The sequence below is a fragment of the Merops nubicus genome, unplaced genomic scaffold, assembly GCF_000691845.1.
Source record: "Merops nubicus isolate BGI_N331 unplaced genomic scaffold, ASM69184v1 scaffold15275, whole genome shotgun sequence".
In the NCBI taxonomy this organism is placed as follows: Eukaryota; Metazoa; Chordata; class Aves; order Coraciiformes; family Meropidae; genus Merops; species Merops nubicus.
This window is the reverse complement of record NW_008607736.1, coordinates 1-24,342: the sequence shown is the minus strand read 5'-3', so window position 1 is coordinate 24,342 and position 24,342 is coordinate 1. Positions and strand designations below refer to the sequence as shown.

Here is a 24,342-nt window from a genome sequence, read left to right as displayed (position 1 = left end):
GAGTTAAATAAAAGCTAAAAGCACAACTAAAACCTGACAGCTCCTAACCAGTCTGATTAAACCCTTAGCCCTCCCAGATTTCATTTTTATGACAACCATAATCCTCCAATTCTCAAGACTTTCATGAAAGAGATGAAAAGTAAGACGTAAATTTTCTGATGTACAAAAGAAGGACCAGAAGGACCTTTTGAGAAGCTTTTTCTAAAAATCGCCATCGAAAAGTACACAAATAACACAGTCTGATTCTCGTGCCATGATGGCAGTAAAATTCACATTGACTGCAGTGGGATTATTTATACAAGCTGGCCAATAGGGAAAAAAAGAAAATCCAGGTCTTCTTTCTTAAAGAATATTTATACTAAGAGCCTATTCTTAAAATAATTTAGCACCATAGCAGTCTTGCTGCTGTACTGGCCCTGCAGGTGCCAGAGGGATGATTTTACCAGAATCTAAGTTCTTCCAGTGAGTCATATGAAAACCACTATTTAACATATAAAAAGCAAGGAATAGTCTTCATTCAGTCCAGTTAAGGGTTTTTTTTTCTAGGAAAACCATCTGTTTGTCATACATCTACTATTTCTTATTTTTGTCCTACTAGCCACTTAATGGACACAGCTCCTTCCCTTTTTAGCCGGTTAAAAATATTTCCTGAAAAGGAAATTTTAGCCTGAAAAACATTTCCTCTGCTTCTCTTTTAGAGACTAAGGCCGTGTTACAACAAAACATTTTGCATATATTAAACCATAAGTATGTGCTTAAGTATCTTCTTGAAGTCAGCTCAAAATGTATGCATATGTTATGCTAAATGATTAACTTAAGCACAAGATTAGAATTTAACGCGTTCTTAAATGGCTCTCTTAAATCAGCCTCAATTCCTGCGTATCCCACAGAAATTCATAACAGGCAAACATAAGGATAAATTGTGTTCTTTTAGCCACCACCAGCATGTAGAAATGACACATTATTGCCACCCCCTGAACGAATGACATTTGTGGGCTCACTGTGAGCTTCTCTCTTCACTGCTTTGTGCAGGTGTGTATGGCTGTGCAAAGCAGCATTGCAAAGGGCTGCTGCTGCAAACTGATTCTCCTCCTCACAGCTCAAAATGACATCCCAGACAGAAGACAGAAGTGTGCTGGTTCTGAGGGAGAACTGACTTTGCAGAAGTGCATCTCATGGTCCACCCGGACCATTTTTGCAGGGTGCCTGTGTCTTCCCAGGCTTTGAAACTCCCTAAGCATCCCATACACAGGAACCTCCACTAAGCCACAGCAGACAGTATTGCATCTCAAACTCTTTTATAATAATACTCTCAGTGTCTCATTATTAAACCTATTCAGCTCGAGTGCAGGGGTGAATCTCAGGTTTGAGTTCAGTCCCCAGAAAAACAACCCAAAGGCACATCGGGACCATATGTGATATGGAGGATCTCAGCCTCCTGGAAGAAGAGTCAAGCTGTCTTGCCCTCCAGCCCTACCATCTACTTTTAGAGCAGCTGGCTATCTCCCAGACATCCAGCCACACTGGCCACAGACCCTTCTTGCTACCCAGGGAGAGGGAAGAGACTGAAGTTAATCCATGAAAAACAACAACCAGTAAAAACAGGATGGGTGCTGATTACTGCAGACTCCTGAAATCCAGCCCAAAGAATGACTGCTCCAACCCTACATAGCAACAGTTTCTAAGTACCACAAGCTGCCCCCCCATTCTGGTGAGGTTTAACATCATAATAGCAGGCATTAGGATTGCAGCTTTGTATTCTCCCAGCTGATTTTGCAGTGAATTATTTAAAACTAACTGCAATTGCTCTAAAGTCCAAGCAGCAGGACTTACAGGTATTTTATTATTTCGGAGGCTTGTATCAGGGCGATAATGTAATTAGTGCAGGTGGGACATTCCACCACAGCCAGCAGAAAATGAAGGAGCTGCATGTGGCTGCTCCAGCTCGGCAGCTGCTGTGGCTCCCTGTCTCTGACAGCCGAGCTAATGTGCCTGTAAATTCCTCCTGACAGCAAACGCATCCCGGCATCAAAAAATGACAAAACACCCAAACCATGGAAGAGTGACAGCCAAACAGCTTCAATAGCACAGAGGCTGCACTGGGAGAAAACAGGCAGAGGCAGCTTGGATTAAAGCCAGGGACCGAGGCTCAGCAGAAAGCACCCCTGTTTAAACTAACGGGAGGCAGAGAAACCAGCAGAAATCACCTTGCTTAATGGGCTATCCTGTAGTGAATTAAACAGGCAGGATTCTGCCTTATTAAAGCCCTTCTAAGAAAATCATTACCTGCAGGTGCCATTCTGTTCAGAGATATTCCTGCAAAAAGACCCTTGAGTTTTTGAGGGAAGGGCTGGGGCATTAGAGGGAAATAATTTATTCATAATTTCACTAATCACATTTTCACCTTCAAAATTATAATCATGACCATCACCCAAATGTACATATTAGAGGCAGCTGTCTGTCAGAGAAATCACCCATATCTTCCCAAATGTAAATCATCTGCAGGCTGCACGGCAGCATAGCCTTAATGTGAGCTATTGCTGCAAACTGCAGGACTGGGAGGGTTTGGCCTCCCGGGCAGCTGTTGCTAATGGAATATGTGCACTGTGTCCCCATCTAGCTGCTGAACCACTGCAAAGATAAAAGCTTCATCTTAGTAAGTATCTTTTCCCACTCAGCTGAGAAAAGCCTCCACAAGTTTTTGTCCTCACTTCTTCAGAATGGCTTCTGATTTCCAAAAATGCCAAGTGATGGAGAGGATGCCGCCAGCTTAGATGGAGCACTTATAGGTGGTTCTGGTTGAATAGGGAAGAAAAGCAGTGCTTGGGGAGCAGGGAGGGTTGGTAAGGGTCGTAAAATCTGGGTGCTTCATTAGAGACCCTTTTCAGTGGAGCATATAAACACACATCTCGGTTGCAGTGATGTTAATGGGTTTTAAACACGTGTCTAGGCATTGTGATGAGCAGAGCTGATTTGTTCACTTGAGAGCCTAAGAGAACTTTTCCTTTCTTCATGCACCAGAACCCCTTTAAAAGCAATGTATTTATGCATCCCTGCATGAGAGGAAGGAGAGTTACCTTTCAAAAATCCACATATTTCATCATTAGAATATATTCTAGGGAAGCAAGCCAGAAGCACTTCGACAGTTTTGACCCCCTTCACATGTTTCTTCACCTGGAGAAGCTTATTGGTTTTTTCTTCTTGTCACTAGGCAAAATATATGATGCTAGGTGCTAATAAAAACAAACAAACAGAGGGAGTAAAACAGAGAGAGAGAGCGAGAGAGCAGAGATGTTTCTGATTTGGTGTGTAACAAATGACCTGAAACCTCTTTTGTGATCCTAGCAAACGGCGAGAAGACTGGGAGCAATCAATCTTTGTGCGATTAAAAGAGGGAGGCTACAGGCTGCGGGAGAACATCCTGTTCCATCTGTACGTCAGCACCTCGCCCTGCGGCGACGCGCGCCTCCACTCCCCCTACGAGATCACAACTGACTGTAAGAAACTCATCCTCCTCTCTCCTTTTGCCCCTTTGTGTTCTTTGGGGTTTGGTTTTTTGTTTGGTTTTGGTTTTTAAGATTCCTTCTTCCTTCCTTCTTTCCTGTGACCTGTGTGTGTCTGTGCAACTGGTGCTTGCTCCCATGTACTGGGGAAAAGTGTGCAGGGAAAATCAGAGCTGGGCAAGGCAGTGGGAGGCTGCTCTGTGTGCCTGAGGCTCAGTGGCCCTGCTAGGGAATATGTCCCCAACTGTCTGCATTTCTAAACCTTTTTCCAGAGATTTCTCCTCTAGAGATGATACTACAAGTGAGGTAAACAAATCAGGTCTTGAGCCAGCGTGTGCCACCAACAGACATGTAGAGCTTGTTGTCAATGAAGAGACATCCCATCTCCAGCACATGACCCTGCTCTCTCATCTTGTCCCCTCCCAAACATGCACGACCCTGTCACCCTGCCGTTGCAGCAGCATATCCTTGTTGCATTCCCACTGCACCAGCTTTGCTGCTGCCCAGCCACAGCGAATGCCCCCAGATAGGGACAGAGGACTCAAGAGGTCTGTGGCTCATTATCACACATGTCGTCACCCCATGATCCGATGCACCCCATGATCTGATGCGCTCTTATCTCTGCCCCTGAGTATTGTTTATCATACATGGATTTTACAGTGCTGTAATACTCACAGTGCTAGCTGTTAAGTGTACGTATAATGAGAAATAATCCTTGCCCCAACTACCTTGAATGTGAAGCAGGCAAGAGAGAAGACTGTGTGGAGGAAGAAACATAGACACAGGAATGTAAAATTAATCATCCAAGGTCACACAACAACCTAACTTCCTCACAGGCTTATCCATTAGACAGTAGTTTCACTCCTGATTCTTCTTAGTGCAAATTATTTATTAATGATTAGGTATCATTCTCCCCAGACTGGAATCTTTTTGTCATGCATAAAACAGCAGCTTGCTGGGGTGAGAAAGCAGATTGCACCTATTCAGGAAGCAAAGACGCCTCCTTGCCTAGCATGATTTCTACATTCTGTCAGCAGAGCTTATAGAATGAAGAAAATTAAGTAAATGTCTAAAAGGCAAAGAGCAAATTGACCAATTCCTGATGAGGTAACAAAATAAGGAGACAACATCACCTTAAAAAAACAAAATTAAAAATAAAAAAGGAAATGCCTATGAATATCAAAAATTAATAGTGATTTTTGGCCTCCCATTTCATGCATGTATCAAGAGATATCTAAAAAGGCTTTATATCTTGTTAAAGGCCCTCATGTTTTCCAGAAGGCAGGCTTCCTGGGAAACTCCTTACTTGACATCAGAAGTGGAAGCATCAAAACCTGTAATTATTTTTAAACTGTGGTCCATTCTTGAGAACAACCAAAGGCTGTCCAGGATGGCTTCTGCTGTTTCATAGGTGAGGATGTGGCTGCTTTGGGCAGCTGACAGCCAGCACTGCCTATTGATACACAGCTGAACATGACCCTGGAGGTGAGCCACACTTTGCTTACATATTGCTTAAAAAAACACATAAATCTATCAGCTAACAAGGGCATGCTTCTTTAGATAACAGGGCATATAGGAAGCTGTGTTTGTACAACCATGCATACACCTGACACGTACAGTGAACTTGTAGATGGTCACAAAAACACCTTTTCATGTTGGTGATTTCACTCGTTATTGTCCCAGTGCAGCAGCTGAGGCAGACAGGGCTGTTTGGCTTACCCAAGGTTACACAGTGATTCAATCTTGAGGACTTGAAGGGTGACTACCTATGGTTTGTAATTCACCCTTTTAAGCAGATCCCTCTACCTTCGTCTTGTGCTCTTAAAATAATTTAGCACTGTGTAAAAAGCTATGTTGCCAAAAGCTGTCCTTCGGTGAGATAAGCATTTCCTTTTACCTCACATTATCCCAGAGAAATCTGGAAAGATAAGTATTTTATAATGTTTATCATTCAGATCTTTTCTTTTCTTTCTTTTTTTTTCTTTTTTCACTAAAGAAATAACCTTTCTTTCATCCGGTAATGACAAGAAACTCCAGATGAATGCTGTTTCATTTCTTAAACAACAAAGAAGCCTCTCCTAGCGCTAGCTCAAGCCATCAAACATTACTGATTATTCTCTAAAGATGCATTAACATTTAAAAACAGTGTCTCGCCATGTGGTTTCTGGTTTTGCAAAGGAATATGATAAGCCTTTATCAATACGGGGAGTGAGTAAAATCCACTTCTCAAATCCCCTTCCAAAAATTTCCTATTATCCACCGTGTCTTCCCAGCACCCTCAGGGAGGCCTCACATTTCCTTCTTATGAGCTTTGTTCTGGTAAGGGAGGAGATAAGCTAGCATGCACCACAAACTCCGTTTACTTCTTACTGGTTAGGGCAGGAAAATGAGTTAGCAGCATGTGTAAAATGTCTGACCTTACCATGGTTCATGTGAGCAGCTGGAATGCAAAGGAGATGTCCAGGGAGCCCACACCCAGGCCAGCTTCATTCAGGAAAGGACGGCATTAGGGACAAAAAAGGTAAAATCTCACTTTGATTTGTAATTATGTCCTTCTTGGATCAGAGCTGACTTGTTTGTTGATGCATCCTTAGGCAGCTCTAAAAGATAGGCAAAATCCAACTGGACCAGGGCTGTTCTGAGCATGGAGGGGTTTCGTAACCTGTTTTTGGTGCCATAGGTCAGGTGGCTGGAAGAGCTTATGGGGTATTCAAGTGAAGTTGAAGCTTTGGCAGAGGTAGGTAGAATCTGAGAGAGTAGGAGAGGAGGCTGAAGGGACAGGTTTGGGAGTGGGAGACAGTAGAAAAGGAGAAAAGCCAAGGTCAGTGGTGTTGCAGGAATAAAAAAATGGGAAATGACAGAGGGGTTGCAGAGACTCATGAGAATTTTTTTACGCGTTTGTCCTGGCTCATTCTCTCCAGCCAGTCTTCTTCCCAAGACTCTTTTTGTCATTTTCCAAGGTCACCCACAAAGCTGTAGCATAGCTATATGGTGAAGTGGCAGCATGTTCCCAGTGCCCTTACAATTCTTAATTGGTCCTTCACACACTCAGCTTCTGCCCCCGCTTCAGTTCAGCACTGTAGATCAGGGAGCCTGGGACAACTTCTCTTTTTCTGCTACCTTTTCCTATTGGGTACATCTGAGCAAGGTGTGCCTGGATTTCTGACTTCTCCTGAGGGCAGTATCACAGCATTAAGTTAATGTGGGTTTCTTGAGGGTTTTAAGGGGGCTGACGTTTTCCCATTGCAGCACATGAGGTGGAGCTATGGGGGCAGCTAGCCCTGTAGTATTTGTTGCATATTTTACACCTTCTCCTGAATCTAGGGCAAACCACAGAATAGCCAAGCCCTTGATTTGCTAAAGTGCCTTCCTGATTAATTTAGGACTTCTTGACTCATTGGCTTTTTTTTTTTAAGAGTCTCTTGAAAAGCAAAATGAATGGCTTTTAAAATTGAGCTAGTAAATCCTCCACTTCTCCACTTGTCCTTCCCCAGCAGGATTTTATCTCATTGTCCATCTTTCTTCCAGAGACACATCCCTCTTTTTCACTACATGGATTGCCAAAGAGAAAAACAGAATCTGCCCCAAGGCTTGTCTCCATTCTTCTCCCCTGGGCTGCTTTTCTATCTCTTGCTAACACGCTGTATTGCCTTGTACCATTGACTCCTTGATAGCCCAGCTCCTGTTTTATCCCATGGTCCCTTTAGGTCTGAAACACACCATTGCATCTGCTCCACATGGGGCCTTCCTCCTGCTTGTCTATTAACCTACAGCTGTGCAGAAGCTCTCATGCAAATACATTTGACAGAGCTCTCATCTAAACAGGATCCACTTGTAACCATGTGAGCTGGATCATTGCCTTGGTAGGTGATGTGACAGGGAGAAGATGTGCACTGCAGTTTTCAGAGAAGCTGGGGAACTGAAGAGTACCTGGAAAGAAAAGTTTGCACTCTCTACCTCAAGCATCTTTCCCTGTGAAATCCTGTGCTTTCCCTCCTCTTAACTCCTGCTGCTGGATTTTACATCCCATTCTCAGTTAAATTGCTCTGTGTTAATCCCCAAATCTGGGGCTACCTCAAAGGGTTGCCTTGCTCACACCAGAAACTCAGCACTCTGTGTTGAGATGGAGCTGACCCAGATTGCATCACTCTATTATTCCCAAATCAGAGTCCCTGAAAGTCATATCCTGAGCAGACTGGCTGGAGAGGGGGAGATTCAAACAGAGGACGTCTAAGGAGCCTGCCCATCTCAAAGAAGTGGACACAAATGATCTGCTCTGACTGTCAGGATACTCTCAATGCCAGAGCTCTGCATTCAGGATCCTGCAGTCAGGTATCAGGACAGAAATACAATGAGAATGCTTATGGCAGCAGCTGAGCTAGAATCACTCCCAAAAACTTTGGGTTCATTATTGGTGAATGCTATTGGACATGCAAGGAGAAGAAATCTCTGACTTCTTTCTATCAGTCCCATGTTTTGTTTAAATGGGCAAATGCTGTTCTTATGAGCAGATGATAAAGCCGGGGAAAGCATTTCAAGGACAACCATCTAAATAACTCAGTGGTCTGAAAAGAAATTAGATATCTGTAACTAGAAGAAAATGAGAGTCCTAAGAAAGTGATATACTGCCCCTATTACAAAAATTGAGGGTAATCATAGGTCATCCCTTGGGCTTGGACACTACAATTTGTTTCCATTGCACAAGTGCTTCTAGGTATCGTATTGCTCCGTCACGGCTGTTGGCTGCTGCGGCTTGGGAAACCATGTTGGAAATTTGTAGCTATTCAGCACATGGAGCATCTTCCTCCTAGGTTGTAAAGTTGTTTTTATGCTGATGAATGGCCTGTCTGTGGAAGTGGGATGAAGGTGCATTATTTTCTTATTTTTCATATGACTGAGCAGAACAATACCTTGGGGGATCTCAGAACAAAATTATCATAGAGAGCCATGCCCAGAAGTAACAGAAAGGAAAAAAAATGCACTCAACACTGTAGGCTGCAGTGCTGAACATTACGTTGGGAGGAAAAATCCTAGGACTGGACAAATTATTGCAGTTAGCCCAGGTTGCTTTGTCATGTAAAGAGTGCTGCAGAAATTGCAGATACAGCGTGGGGCTGTCAGATTAATTCAGGGGCTAGGGAACTGGTTATTAAACAAGGTGGGAAGAAATTGTCCTTCCACTTCATTGAGACTAGACTGGGATGGATCAAAAAGGTTTGAGGTCAGGGTGTGAGCACAGCACCCTTTCTCAGCCTCTTTTGAGGTCAAGTCCTGTTGAAGTGATGGCTCCTTCCTGCTTGTGCCACTGAGGGACAGCCTCAATTTGCCAAAGTAAATACAGAGGAGATGCAAAAGCTTTCTACAGTTAACTAGAAGCTGGTCTGACAAGGAACTTACATCCCTGCAGGTGTGATATGTGATTGCCCTGTTTTCTAACTCAGTGCTCCCAGGCTGCTGGAATGTTGTTTCAGAGCGTGGCATTTCTACTCAAGTTAACTTGGTAGTAAAAGCATGGCCACTGGACTGTCCCCTCTGGTTAATTCTCTTCCTCACTTATACACATCACCCATGGCTGGGAGCAGAGGTGAAGTGTGCTTCTGACCAAGATGGCCAAAGATGATGGCAGAGCAGAGCCCATCCCAGGTGTAGTGTCCTCTGTCCTCCTGAGTACTGCAGGTCTGAGCAGTGTCTGATTTAGCTCAGGGCTTCCCAGGTGTAGAGATATTGCTGCAGGTAGCCAGTTCAAAGGTTTATTCCCAATGTCCATCACAAGTCCATACTGAGACTGTGGGAGAACCTTCTTGTTCTGGTGAAAGTGGGCAAAGTGGCTTCAGGAGAAAGACTCTGGAAAGCTTTGGGATGGGCAGAGCTCCTTCTTCCAATGCTCAGCACCCACGCAGGACGTGCAGGCACTGGTTTGACCCATCTCGAGCACTGCACTCTCCCTCCCCCAGCACCTCCTACTCACACTCTGCTTCTCCAGGGCTGCAGGGGAGAGAGAGAACGGAGGAGACAGGAGAGGAAAGACTCGTGTCAGGGGAACCAGGAAGAGCAGGGGCAGGGACTGGCCCAAACCCTTTGCTGTGACCCCTGCAGCCCTTCTGATGCTGCCTGAGGGAAAAACTGCAGAAGCAGCAGCTATTGCGTCTCCATACTCAGACAGATCCACTATTCAGAAAGAGCAGCAGTGTCAGGGGGTCTCCAAATATATAGTCCAGGTGTTCTGGCTGCTGAAAGTCCCATCGCTTCTGGTTGTCCAAAGGAGAGGTCTGATGCCCTACGCAGCCTGCCATTGCCAATCCCTAGGGTCAGCTCTGGGCCCTAAGCCTGACAAAGAAACTAGTGTGGTGAGATTGTGAAAGCACTTGTGGTTTTATTGCTTGTATTGTCACGTTTGACCCGAGAATGCACCTCTGAAAGATGCTCTTGTTTTGCTACACTGGAAATCCTAAAGCGTTCAGTGCCAATTAATCAACTTGTGAAAGTTTGGTATTGCTTCATAGTTTGTTATTAATCTCCACCAGGCTGGGTGGTTAGGTTTTAGTGGGGTTTTGCTAAAGCAGACTAGTGAATAACCACTTACTTCAAGGACAATTTTCAGGTCTCAAAGTACTTGACGGGCTGGAAATAAATCAAAACCTGTCAGGCAAATTTTAGAAAAAAAAAAACATCAAGTGTAAGTGGGATTGCATTCCATATTTTTGATGTCTCCTGGTCAGCAGCATACTAACAAGGGTTAGAAAAAACTCAAGTACATTTGCTTTCATGCCTAGTTCAGAGCGAGCTTTTTCATTCAAGGCAACCTAGATTCAAAGAAGAACCTGTATTTCCAAAGTCCTGGATCAGGACTGCAGTCAATTCACTATCAGCTAAGCTAGAAAGCTGCCTTTATTCAGTCTCTGTCATAAAACTTTGTCAGAATTGATACATCATGAGAAAACACTTTGGCTTTGACAATGCACTGAAAATTTCCCAGTTCTCTCTCCCTGTCATATTCTTAGCTGGTTTTTTTTATTCGGGTTTTGTTGTTTCATGGGGTGTTTTAAAGTAGAAAATAAGATTTTTTAGAAGGATATGTCAACACAGTGTGTGTCTGTCTGGGAAAAGAGAAAGAATATGCTGGAAACTATGGATTGCTCAAAGCCAGCATTGGCCACAGCTTTGAAAAGCTTTCATGTAAAGCAAAATGTGTTTGTTAGGATTCAGGAAAACAGGTTTCCACAGCTATAATCAGATCCTAATTTTAACAGAATGCTTGAATCGCCAAAGGGAATTGCACTGTATTTATTGATTCTGCTTTGTTATGAGTTTTGCTGCTTTGTAAAGCACTGCACTTGGACGCAATGTTCAGATGTGATAAAAAGGCTATATTAGTCAGCAAAAGGCCATGGCTGAGAAGCTTTCAGAATAGTAGTAGAAAATTTCAGCCAGAAAAGCTGTTTGTCCCTGAATTTGTCCAGCACAAGGAATAATAGTGTCTGAGGTTGTCCAATGTTCCCTGAAGCAGGGACAAAGAGACTGTATGCTCCTGAACACAGCTGCCCCAGTTCCATCCCCAACATCCCACACCCTGCCAGAGATATATGCTTAATTACAACACACGTTTTGGATGGAACAGATCAAAACACAGGAAAAATCCCTGTGGGCAAAAACTACACCCACTCAGGTCTAATTTGATCTAATTTACCCTTTCATTGAGTGGGAGTCAGAGGTAAAACTCATGAGCTCTTTTATAAAGCTTGTCAGGCAGCTCCAGGTCCAGTTAAGATCTCTGCAGGACTTTTGAAAGTCCTGGGGAGTTTCTTAGTCTTACAGAGAGAAATTTGAGGATATCTGTGAAAGAGTGACAAACAATATAATCCTAACCATGATTCTGCTGATACTTTTCTAGCTAGCCTTGAGCCACTCCCCTTACTCTGGCCATTCCTACTTCCACACTTGTAAAACACCAATAAAAGTTATCCAGCTGTCACAACTACGAGGAAGAGTAACTAATGCTCAGATAGGATATTAAATTGGAAAGCACTATATATTTTAAGCACTATTATATCATTTTTCAGAATAATGCCAGCGGGGACCATTTCTTGATGACCTAGACTAAAAATCTGCAGCCAGAGATCATAGGACTTAACTCAGTAATTTCCATCTACAGGTATGGAAGTTCATCTGAATCTGAACTAGGGTATATCTAATGCTACAGCAGGAACCACACCCTCTCTAGACTTCTACCAATCACAGGGAGGCTGAACATCTGTCAATGTTATTGACAAATATCCATTGTTTCTGTCTCATGGGGTTCGTTTTCTGTTTCCATCTTTTCCCAACTTCTTTCACAATATATTCCTTAAATCACTCTTGAAGATTTCAGTTTCCAAACAATAACAAAAATCCCAAAGCCACATGAATAATAGCATGTTTTATTGATGAAAGAAAGAGGGTTATGATGAATAACACATTCTCTTTGTGTTTGTGTAAACTTCTTGATTAAAACATGGCAGGGGAGACAACTGTCACCAAATGGGCAATGCCAGTGATGTTGACAATTTTTCCTACAAAGTAAAAATAAAAGATAAAAAAAAAAGATAAAGAAAGGAAGATAAAACCTAGCTTTAAGAAAAAGCATTTCTTGTTAAAAAAAAAAAAATAGGAAGCAGATGCAATGATGCCTAGCTTAGGACACAGGTGAACAGCTGGTCCCCACTGGCCTTTAGCTCATGGAGTACCTTGCTCTCCACGTGCATCCTTCAGCCACTGCCCTGACTTTGCTCAGCTGCTGACCTGGGCACCATCACCTTGTCAAAGATTATCTGATCATTTCTGGAGACCAGTAATATGTCCCTCTAACTGGTGACAAGGCTCACAAAGACTTCAGAAGCAGAAGTTTTCTCCACCACCACAGCCCTTTGCCAGATCTTTCAACTTTGCGCTGCAGGAGCAGCTGTACTCCAAAGCAACGGCGTTGCACATCTGATTTTATTTGAGAGGAGCAATTAGTAATTAAAAATAATAATCTTGAAGTGTTTGAGTTGTACTTTCCCTGATTGCCACATGCCATGAATCTGAATTCCACTGAGAAATCTTCTACTTTTAGCTTCAACATACTAATGTATTTCTACTCCAGAGTAGGCTGGAGTCTGCAGCCTGGGTTTGTAGGTGGCATGAAGGATCTCCTCCATGCCTGATCCAGGACTGCTCATTCCTCCTTGTCTGGAACAGTTATTTATGACTCTCAGAGGAAGCACTGCATGACTTTGTTGCCCACAAATACTTTTAAAGAGAATTTTGACTAGTTACATTTTGATCCCTGGGGTTCCTCAAAGACAGACATCACAGAAAATCAGTTTGTAGGAAATCAGTAGCAGAAAATCAGTATGTCTGGATCTTTGTCTGGATCTTTTTTTTTTTTTTGGCCCAAGGAGTTAAAGTTTGCTGAGAGACCAGAGCTTACTTAGAAGCTAGCCCAATGACAGAATAGGTTTCTTGTGTTAGGGTACCATTCTCTGTTCTAGCAGTTAGTTTCATAAAGGCATTCTAGCACCTCACCCTCAGATAAGCATTCAACACATTTCATATCATTCTACAAAAAGACTAAAAAGTCCTTGTAAAACTGCTGTGTTACCTAAACAGATGAAATTTTGCCCCTCAGTGATTATACATGGAGGCATTGTGATGGACTAAAACAAAGAGTGTTCATGAAAATGTTTGGTCATCATCTTTTCTGTGATGGGGTACAATTCATAGACTCTTCTACAGTTACTATCTCTAATCACAGAGCTCAAATCAAAAATTGGAAGTTAATATGTACTTACGTAGAAATAATGCAAACATTTCCTTTCTATCGTTTTGGATTCAAACTTCGATTTTTTTCCTATGACAACTTCTTCTTATGAAAGATGGATTAAATGCCACATATTGATGAGCTATGAATGGGCAAATTGCCTTTGCTTTCACACCTGGTCTGTACATCACTCGAAACTATTGGCAGATAAATAGTATGGAAGTAGAAAGACTGAAAAACATTATTTGAAGATTAATGAAGAGGAGAAAGAATAACGTGGTAAACATAATATCTTTTGTCAAGTCGTGGTATATCTGATTGCTGTCCAAAGCCAGGATTTCAGCAAGGAAGGGAGCAGGGAGGAGGGGAAAGGTAAAGAAGTTCCATTTCAAATGTTAATTTCAGTTCCACAAACTGCAGGTGTCCCAGATTTTGTTACATTCTCAGATAAAGTATATATTCAGTATTTGCATTTGTATGTAGGGCTTAAGGATACGGTCCAAACTCCAGAACTGAACTGAACTCTGCCACATGACTCTGGGAGTGAGCAGCTCCTGGGGCTGCATTCAGATACAATCAGCTTCCTGGCCTATAGGAACAGTCATGTCTCGGCTCTAAGGGTTTCATCACAATGTACTTTTAACACGTGCAAGCCAGGTGCTTGTGCTCCCTCCTGGAGAGGAGGATGCACCCCTGCACTCCCTGCAGAGCCAGCTCCATAGATGCTCAGACAAGACCACTGCTTTTACCTACCTAGCCCTCTGTGTTATGAATCCTACCCTCAGAAGCCACAGTTCAGCTTTGCAGGTTATTATTTTTTCCTAAATCCAGACTCCTTTCTTGCTTTCAAAAGCTGCCCCACTGCACTTCAGCTTCGCTTTCTGCTGGTCACTAAAGCACAGCACAGCAGAGATTTATCTGACCAGCCACCCTACCCAGCAAAGGAGACATCCAAAGCATTTTGTGTGCTGTGATGCTCACTTCAACACTTCCAGAAATAGTAATACCCTACATTTACTCAGCATCTGCTTGGGGAAAGTGCAACTCTAATAAATATCAACATACAAAGGCAATCAGATGTTAACTCTTCTCTTTCGACCCCTTTGTTTCAAAGAGCTCTGAGGAAGCTTTAGAAACCATGCTGATGAATAGAGGGTCCAGCACTGAAGAAAAAATTCAGGATAGACTGCTTTATTTCTGCCTTCATGAGGCAAGAGCAGCCTCCACTGAAGCAAGGAAAGAGAAAATGAACCTCTGAGGCAGTCATGCAAAATTTCAGACAGAGCCTTACTTGTGTGATACTGTTTAATCACCGTCCATTTCCTCTTCACTCTTCAACTAAATAACAAATATGGAGCGGCTTTTTTCACTACCATTTGAGCCAGAACTGGTCCTAGAGAAACTACAAAAATAAGGAGCAAGTGTTGAAATCAGTGGCTTTCACTGATTTTAAGTACAAGGCATCTGCGTAAATTTCTAATCCAATAATTAATAATGCAGCACCTTTTTATCTTAGAACCTCTCAGGAGTAATTTCCACATCTGAGTATAGCACACATCATAAATCCACTCCAAACGATTTTTAAATTTGTCCTTTCCAGTTCTGGTTTGAATTGACATTTTGTTCTGGTTGAAGTGGCATCCTCAGACATCTTCTCCCCTGCAATTAGCTGAGATTAAGCCGTTGGAGAACCAGCACAGCAAAGATCAGAAATGCTCATAGTCACTGATGCTTTGATCATACCGAACAGCAGAACAGCAGTAGACTGCAGTTTGTGACTTTAAGTTGCATAAATAAGCATATTTCTGAGACTGCTTTAAAATGATCCATGTGCCAGCAAGTGGACTGCATTTTTTACTGCTGGCAAGCAGCTTACGTGCTAGAGTCTGTCCACTGCTTCAGTGCAAAACACATGGAGCCTCACATTTTTCTTGTTCAATATTTATATTTTCCTGCGCTACTTGACATACTAAAAAAGAACTGTGTTCCAATGGCAGATCTGGATTTCTTTAATTCTTGTCAATCTGAAAGTATTCCAAGCTTTGGGTTATTAGTATTTATATAAAGGGTGCAGATCATCTTTTGGAAGATGTGTGCCGGCTGTCCTCGTAATGTGAGCAGCCTGAGACAGGCAGCAGAGCACAGGGCTTTAGTCACAGCCCTCCGCTGAATTTAACAGCAGTTGAGCAGCTAAAGCCCCTTATCAGTGCTCTGGAAGTGTGTCCCACGGTGAGTGTGCACTGGCCACAGCTGCCTGAATCCTATCAGCTAATGCTGTCTGCTTGGCTGCATGGCGGGCAGAGCGCACATTATGGGGAGCAAAGTTCGACATGTGGGCTGAGTTAATATGAGCATTTGGAAACTGAGATGATCTACATACTTGAACACACTTCCTAAATGCTTTTTAAAACTTTATTATTCCATTTATGGCACTTGCAGGCCACAATAACTGTAAGAGCAAGAAGATGTGAAGTACCTTGGCCTTTGAGCTTCCTCTGGTTCTAAGGGAAACTGAGAAAATCAAATAGACAAAAAACTAAATAAGCAGACCAAACTCACAGAAATATTTCAGATCTCTCCCCTCAAGTCCCTGGTCTATGCTTTAAATTCCTCAAGTGCCCAACTTTTGTCTGCAGGGCTGCTGCTTTGTCTTCCCCTGAACTGGCTCCTTATCTCTGCCAGCACATTGTGGGGTGCTTTGCCCCTCACTAGGTAATATTTACAGGGTGAAATCAAAGTCACATAAATAATGAACTGCTTATTTTGTCATATATCCACTAAAATCCCCCAGCAGTTACATTTTGCATGTATGCAAAATGTAGGTGTATCAGCATGGTGAATTGCCTGAAAAACAGTAATTTAGGAAACCAACGCACCTTCAGGGGAGGGTCAGAGTGTAAGCAGAGGAAGCGAGGGGAATGTACAGAGAGATGGGAAATGGGGAGAGAGAGGTGTAGCAAGAGAAAATATTCTACTAAAAAAAAATTTAGAAAGAAACACTAAAAATTTTCTCAGGGGAATTTCCAGGAGGTAGACTCCTGTGGTAGATCTTTATTGGAAGGGTAGCATCTGTTTTCTATAAATAGTTTTTGAGCAGTACCTTTAAATGAATTTCCAGAACAAGAAGCATCATTATCTTCATTATACCTGCGGGAAAGCTTAGGAAAAGAGAACTGATGTGCTTAAAGTCAAACTTTCTACCAGCTGAAACAGCAATAGTCTCTTGAGACACTTCACTGCTTCCCTGGCAGTGGTCTCGCTCTGCCATGCCATCAGTTCTTGGTGTGTGTAGACTAAAGCTGTTGTTCAGTGAGATGTGTTTGCTAAGCAGAAGTGATCACTTTCTCCTTTTGTTGTTCAAATTTCATGGTCCCTTCCCCACGATTCTGTTGCTTAATAACAAAAAAACACTGCTCACCACTGCTTGAAGTTTTTAAAAAACAAGTTTCCTTGCAGAGTCCCAAGAAAAATATGGACTACTTCCCAGATAGCTAATCCCATCCAAAGAGCATCCTCTGAATGATGATGCAGGAGGTATCACAGAGAAGAGGGACGTACATGGAATCAGCACACATGTCTATGAAAGTAGTTTTACAAGAGTGTTGGCACAACCCAGCAATTTGAGGGGCGAAGGATCTGAGACATGTTTGAGACTTGGGCATTTTTGCTTATTGACTTTTTTATCTTTCCATTGGCTCCTTCGCATTTCCTTCAGAACTATAGTTTGAGAAGCTACAGTACTTCAGGCCTGGTGGTTACTGCAGTGTCTCAGTTTGTGAGGTGCTCTGTGACAGCTGGGCACAAGCAGCTCCCACGTGCCCCACTGGGCCGCCGCTGCTGATGGGGATGGCAGTGCAGTCACCACTCTCCCCCAGGCTCAGTTCCTGCAGCAGCACAAACCCACCCTGTGGCATCTGCCAACTTCTTGGATATGACACAGCCTGGGAATTTGTTCTGACTATGACCAGTCAATCCAACTGATGCCTGGTCCAGCCCACTGCTGGCACACATATTGCCATCCTAAATGTTAAAAAAAGTGGGAAAGAAGCAAAGGAATGATGGGTGCGGGCTCAGCTGCCTGTCTGTTGGCAGATCGCAGCTGACTCTGCTGTTCTATACATTTGCTACCACTGCTAATCCTGATGGGCTGAAGCGATTTATATTTCCATTCCCTTTTTGTAAACCACCCATTGGCAGCAGCCAAAGTCCATCAATTTCTCCCACCTGAGCTCACAGCTAAGAAAATTATCATCTAAAGCAAAGACAGTAAAAAAATGACAGATGGAGAGAGCGGGCAGCTGGGGAGCATGCACAAAGCCAGCTGCTCATGCCCAGAGGTTCCATCAGCCCTTCAGCCTGCAACACCTCTGTGTTACTCAGTGCCCCATAGCCTGCTGAGGGCTGAGGAGCATCACCTTCACAAGCAGAAGCCTTCTGATCCAGCTGAGGCCATAAGAAAATACACAGGACAGTGGAAATATGGGCAAAAGCCTGTAGAAGTATCACCCTTTTTCCTTGAAAGTAAAGGCCATCATGTAGCCTTTGGGCTAGAGGGAAACTGTGAAAGATCTCCCTCATGGAGAAGCTGTCCTCCAGGAAACCCTCTGAGGGTAAGACAGTGAGCAGACCCAGAGGATTTCCTTGCGGTTCCTTGCTGCCCTTTTACAACCAAAATACCCCAGCGTGAAATATCAGTATAAAGAGGGTAAGAGGGATTTTGACAGCAAACTTCAGTTTTTCTCTTTTCATAAAAACAAAGGTGAAGTACTTTAGAAGTGTCATTGTCTTCTGTACTTAGCGTATGTTTGCAGGACAAGTTCATTGTGGCACAGGACAAGTGCATTGGCTGTTTGCCACTCCAAAGCTATCTGCCTTGCACTCAAATACATAATATCACCGAAGTGACTGGTAGCAGTTCCATAAAAGTTATTGGTATGGCACAAGGCAGGCGGCTACCTCACTTCAGGAAGACTCTAGAGGGAATTTAAGCAAGCAATGAATAACTGGCAAGTTTTTATTTGCTTTTGAAACAAAATACAAAACTTCAGCTTTTGAGAATTTTCAAGGAAAATTTGTGATAATGAACTAAAACCTTAGTTCTGAAATTACTCAGAAAATGCCACTGAATATCACACTAGAATATTGCACCACACTGCATCACGCAGGTGAGTCTTTCATGACACTCACAGAAGCAAGGCTTTCCAATATTGCCCTGACACAGATCAGCCCTCTAAGTTAAAAACAAGAAGTTGTATTGCTTCTTTAAAATAGAGAGCACCTCTGTTCTTTTTAAGTACATACAGGAATGGGGACAGGGACATGAGCTCAGCATGTGCTGTGTGAAAGTTTTGATTGATGTGAAAAGACAACCATGCTAGAGAGCACATACTTTTCTCCACTGTGCTGCTTTCTTGGGTTTTAATCTCATCTCATTTTGCATCCAATTTAAAGGACCTGCGCAGCTGGTTCTGCAAATACAAGCTATGGCATCAACACAGCCTCTCAGTTTCTTTCTAAAAACATTTAATTATTACTGTTCTTGTGTTTATTTTGCCCAGTGAACAGCAGCAAGCACATAGTGAGAAAATACCGTGGGCACCTCCGAACAAAGATTGAGTCTGGAGAAGGAACGATCCCCGTGCGGTGTCACAGCGCGGCGCAGACGTGGGACGGCGTGCTGCTGGGGGAGCAGCTCATCACCATGTCCTGCACAGACAAAATCGCCAGGTACCTCATGCACGCACACCACAAACCTCTTTGCGTGTGGATGTGGTTTGATGCCCCAGAGAGCTATGGCTACTGGTGAAGGATATAGCAGGTGTTGACAAACCCTGAGGTAACAAAGACCTCCTTTGTATGCAAAAACAGAGCATATAAATAGGATGGAACGTAAATAGGACATTTTCCCAAATTCTCCATGGATCGTTAGTTGCTTTTTACAGTGTGACAAAAATATAAACTGTCTTCGCAGCTTTCTGGCCGGTAGAATTTCATTGTGCAAATAAAATACATCCACTATGCCCTTATTGGATCATTTACCCCAAAACTTGTGAATAACCATCATGCAGATGAACTTAGCTTGTCGTCACTCTGTTGGATGAAGGGCCCTAGAAGCTGCTAGGAATATTTCTACTGGTTTGAATGTCATTGCAGAACTTTCATGTCACAGCTCTCTGTGTGGCTTTCTGCTCTGTCCTGTAAATAAAACATATTTATGTAGAATAATTGTCATATAATAAATATTTCACAATTATTCCATGCTGGCACCTAGAATGTAACCAGATTCACCACTCTCAATTTAAGGCATTAGCTAATGGCAAATGATGGCTATCACAAACTGAAAACAGAAGTGGGTGTTTAGATGCATACTTACTATACTATTCATATTTATCTATACATGCATGGATACTTATGCTCAGAATTATATTTGCATTATGTGCATTAGCTATAGACGCAGCTCTACATGTAAAATACATTACATTATAGCTACAAAAATGTAAATGTTATGATCAAATTCTCTACTGGAATATTGTGCCTAAGAACTTAGTTAAATTACATCAGCCCAGAATATGGCCCAGTTATTAAAGGCCAATATAAAAATAATCTTTCAAAAAAGCACAATGCTTTTGTTTAATATAAATACATAAATTCTGCTCATAGGCTTAACTGGATGACCTACTAAAGTTAAATTAGTCTATCGGCTTGGCAAAGCCTGACATTTTGGCAGAAAAATGTTTGACTGAACCAGCAAAGGGAAATATTAACAGATACAAAATCTGCCCTCTGCTAAGTGTAATCATCACAACTGTTGCGGTTTGCATGAAGGATAAAGAGCAACTTCTGCTATAATATTTTCATTTATTCATAAAGAGATTACAGAAAATCCTAACTATTTTCGGTGGATTTCTATCACTGTTTTCAGATGCAGTTGGGGTTTCCAAATTCAGGCTGATACGGACTCAAAAAACTAAGCAAATTCAAGATTGAGAATGGAAATATTGCACTCTCTGTGGTTTTGAATGACATTAGCCAGTGAATTAAACATCAGCTTTGCAAACAGTATTCCACTTGCTGTTGATGGGGATGTTGACTGCAACACACAGTCTCAGAAGCTGGGTTTTCTCCAAGCACATCTGCTAAGTGCTTCCAGTGAATCCTTTCCTTGTTGCTGCATACCTAAACAGTATTAAAGTCTGTGAAGAAAAAAGAATCTACCACAGCATTTTTCCAGGATTAAAAAAAAAATCTTGCGGCTCTCATCTTTGGTATTATTATTGCAATATTGTTTGAAATACTGCAATGGTTTTTTTATTTATTTGCATGGTAACTTCAATGGGTATGCGATTTTCCTATATGAAAAAAAAAAAAAAAAATCAAAGCAATCATTATTCCCTGCTTTGAACAGCAAATGTTTACTCTCACCAGCAAGGAACAGTTAAAAAGAAGGCTGAAAAAAGGGGTGGGAAAAGCAACATTTGTAAGAATGGTGTTAGTGTTGTGGCACTACAGATGATTCAGAAGGTTGGACGTTTCCAATCACTGTGGACTCCTTGCTCAGATTAAAAGCTCTGGTACATGAGGAATGGGTAGAGCGACTGCTGAGTTAGCAGACGAAGAGAAAAGATCGTAAAAGCATGGAGATTCAGAAATCAGTGAAGGTCACAAGGAAGAGGGAACAGTCATTCCTCATAAAAGGGAAAGATGAACATGGGAAATTATCAAAGAAGATGTTACTTGTGGGTCTGGTACAGGCAGCTCCAGTAACTAGAAGTGATGGAAACCAGACAAGAGGGGACCAAAGAGGGATTTTGAGGAGAAAAATTACAAGTTAAAAAAGTAGACAGCATGAAGTTGAATGTAAAAAAAAAAAAAATCCCCTTTTAGAAGGCAAACTGAGAAAGGCAAATGGAGTCCAGCAGGTGCTGGGGCATCATCATGACATGAACCAGGGCAGATGGTCTGAAAGTTTCAGAATACAGTGCCCAAGACTATCTAGAGATGTTTACAACCCTGGCTGCACTTGAAGGTCATGTCTTTCCCTTCCTTCCTTTCTCAAGGTCACATTGTGAGACTTGGTTCTGCAATTTTATTTCCACCAGGCTCCTAATGGCATATATTTGTGGCATGCCTTCAGTTAGGTTCACAAGTTCTAGCTTTGGAATCCCTGAGCTAGTGGGGAAAAAAAAAAAAAAAAAAGCACTAATAACACAGGAAACATTTTTTAAAAAATCTCTTGCATGGCAGAAAATAAGCAGTACCCTCAGGGCTGGCCACCAGTGACAACACTTCTGGAGATCTTTAGCTACTTACTATACATTTTACGTAGAGCTTGTCATAGAGTGGTGAGAAGAGATCTGGACACGACATCTTCAGTAAACTATATCCCAAATATCAGTTTTCCACATTAAATACAATTAGTGTCTTATTTTTATCCTTATTATCCTCACCTGTAAGGAGGGTTCACCTGAGCTCTGTTTCAACACATATAGGGCTGTTCTCTGCCTTCACCTCTGGTCATACAAAGTACAGGCAGGCAAGGAGTTCAGTACACAGGGAGATTGCTGTGTGAGGGCATTTTCCTCACTCCTGCCCCTACTTAAGACATCAGTAGATGGTTTCTGAGCCATACTTCAGACTCCAAATATTTGCTCTACCACATAGACTGTTGACTCTTCAAATGTCTGCAGGATGCAGAAATCTGGTTGTGCATCATCAGGACTTGTCTTACAGTGAGAAAAGAGATCTCTGAAGCTGAAATTCATGTTTGTGTAAGCAAGATTTGACACAAATTGCATTTTATTGCTTTTAAAAACCCCTCAGGAGCACTGGGCTATTAGAGAATATTTCCTTTTGAGAACCAAGCCAGGAGCTGCTAAAATATACATCATTTTGCATTATTTGCAAAGGACATTGCTATCAGAATATCAAAGACCAAAGAATGGAGACAGTAACTCAGAAAAGTGAATAATATTCTATAAATCATGTATCTAACGATTTATAGTCTTTCTTGCTCACAGGATAGCCATAAGCAGAGAGTGGTTTAATCAAATTTATTTGTTATTCTAAGGCATTTAGCAATTTTTATTACTATCACCACAAGTTTGAGAGAATTTGATGCTGGGTATGCATTATTTGGGCTCTGTGGCTTTGTCGAGATTGCAAGATAAGCAGCCTGGTATCATATCTATTCCCTTACTGAATTTAAGCACAAATACCTCTGGCATGAATACTCACATTATTTGGCTCTGGCAGAGAATTACGAGGTGAAATTCTGTGACTGCATTATAAAGGAAGTCAAACTAGATCTTGGTGGTTCCTTCTGGCTTTAAAAACCTATGCATTTATATGTGCAAATTTGAAGTTTGGGCTCTGTGAATCCCCAGATAACCCACCCTAATAGAGTGTTAGCTTTGACACTCACAGCTTCTGTAAGTCTCACAGGGCAGCTGAAGTGAGTCCAGCCTCTCAGTGCCACAGGTTTTAGGATTATACCATGTTCTTTAGACCCAAAGTTACATTAGTTACACTAAAACCTAAGATTGCAACCTTCATTTTCTTCAGCAGTGTACACTATACACTTGTGAAAAAGGAGCAATATCATGAGGAAAATAACATTGAAAATTATCAGCTATTTGGAGAAAAAAATGTGTAATTTAATATTTTCTTGATGTTAAACATAATCTATATTAAAACCTTTATGTCAGCACAGACATCACATCCCTATGAGAATTTAGGCTTTTTGTGACAGCAAAGCCATTCATAGGATGGGCCACATTAAACCCCTTTTCGTCTCCCTTTCTCACACTAAGGTTGGATGCAGGAGCAGCTCACACTTTTTCTTATTAGGTCAGTGCAAGGTTAATGCTCCTCTTGTGGAAGTCTCTGCAGTTCCATTCAGGAGAAGACAAATGGTTGAAGGAAAATTGGCATATGCACACATGCATACAGGTTTAGGTAAAAAAACAAGGACATCTCTAGAGCTCAGCTCCTCTTTGAGGATCTAAATGCAATGACTGAGCATTAGGAAAGTTCAGCAGTAAATTTTGTCTTGGACCTCAGGAATGTTCACACTAGTGAGGCCTGAGAAGTGTTTGGGTTCCTACCAGCTGCTGGGGAGTGATTTTCAGCATCCCTTTGGTGCTCTGGGCCTCAGGGACACCAGCTCTCTGTTTGTGTCCCCTTCAGTGACATGGTCTCCAGCTGCACAAAGCCAGCCCAGCACTGAACCCCTCCTCTCTGCTGCACAATGCTGCCAGCTTCCCACAAAGTGTGTGCATGCATGCCAGACTTGCAGGGGAGAGTTCACACAGGAAAATGCATACATATCTAAAATAACAATTTCCAAAAGTCTCTACTTACTCCTACAGCAGAAGAAATATGAAAGACTGGACAAAATATTAAAGAACTATGCACTTCTCTTACTCACCCCTCTGGATAGACTTGTAGGAGAAATTCAGTCTGCCACAGAGTATGGAAGCCTCCTTCACTTCCATAGGCTTTGTCCTCTGATTCATGAAAACTCTGTCGGAGCTCCACAGCCAGCCTCCTTCCATCATGGCTCATCCCCTACATGCACCACACCCTCGGTTTGACAATGCATACCTCCCTTCTGTTTGAAGTTTCTTCTTCTGTGCTTTCAGCTCACCAGGCTTATACATCTCATCACCAGTATCTGAGCCCCTTCTTCCAGGCAGAGAAACTGAAGAAATTAATTCTCCCAGCATAAACAATCCAAAATAGCAGGGCATTCCCTCCTGAATAGCTGCATAGAAAGGCTTTAACAATTGCCATTGCCCGTATTTTGGCAGAGAAGTGCAATAGTGCTGGAAGCACATGGGGGAGGCCACCATGGCACTGCACAGCACAGCAGACCCATAGCATAAAGAGGCATTCCCAGGTCCCACGTCACCACGTCACCTCCACTACCTTGCTCATGCAAATTATTTGGAGAATTTTGGTCCAAGCACTCAACACTAAGATTCATTTTAAAAATTAGTTCTTATCTGGTTGTTCCATTAAAGCCAGAGTTGGGCAGTTGTCATGGTCCGCTCAACTCGGCGG

The 24,342-nt window shown here is 42.4% G+C and overlaps 1 protein-coding gene across 1 annotated transcript in view; it reads left to right on the top strand.

Annotated features, from left to right (window-relative positions):
• Positions 1-19,087, top strand: part of ADARB2 (adenosine deaminase, RNA-specific, B2 (non-functional)) — a gene marked incomplete at its 5' end in the record, with an annotated part of 79,593 nt that extends 60,506 nt beyond the window's left edge. The window contains 2 exons of the mRNA XM_008940051.1: positions 3,346-3,497; positions 18,840-19,087. Coding sequence (XP_008938299.1) covers positions 3,346-3,497; positions 18,840-19,087 — 400 coding nt within the window. The remainder of the gene's footprint in view (positions 1-3,345; positions 3,498-18,839) is intronic.
• Positions 19,088-24,342: the final 5,255 nt, after the last annotated feature.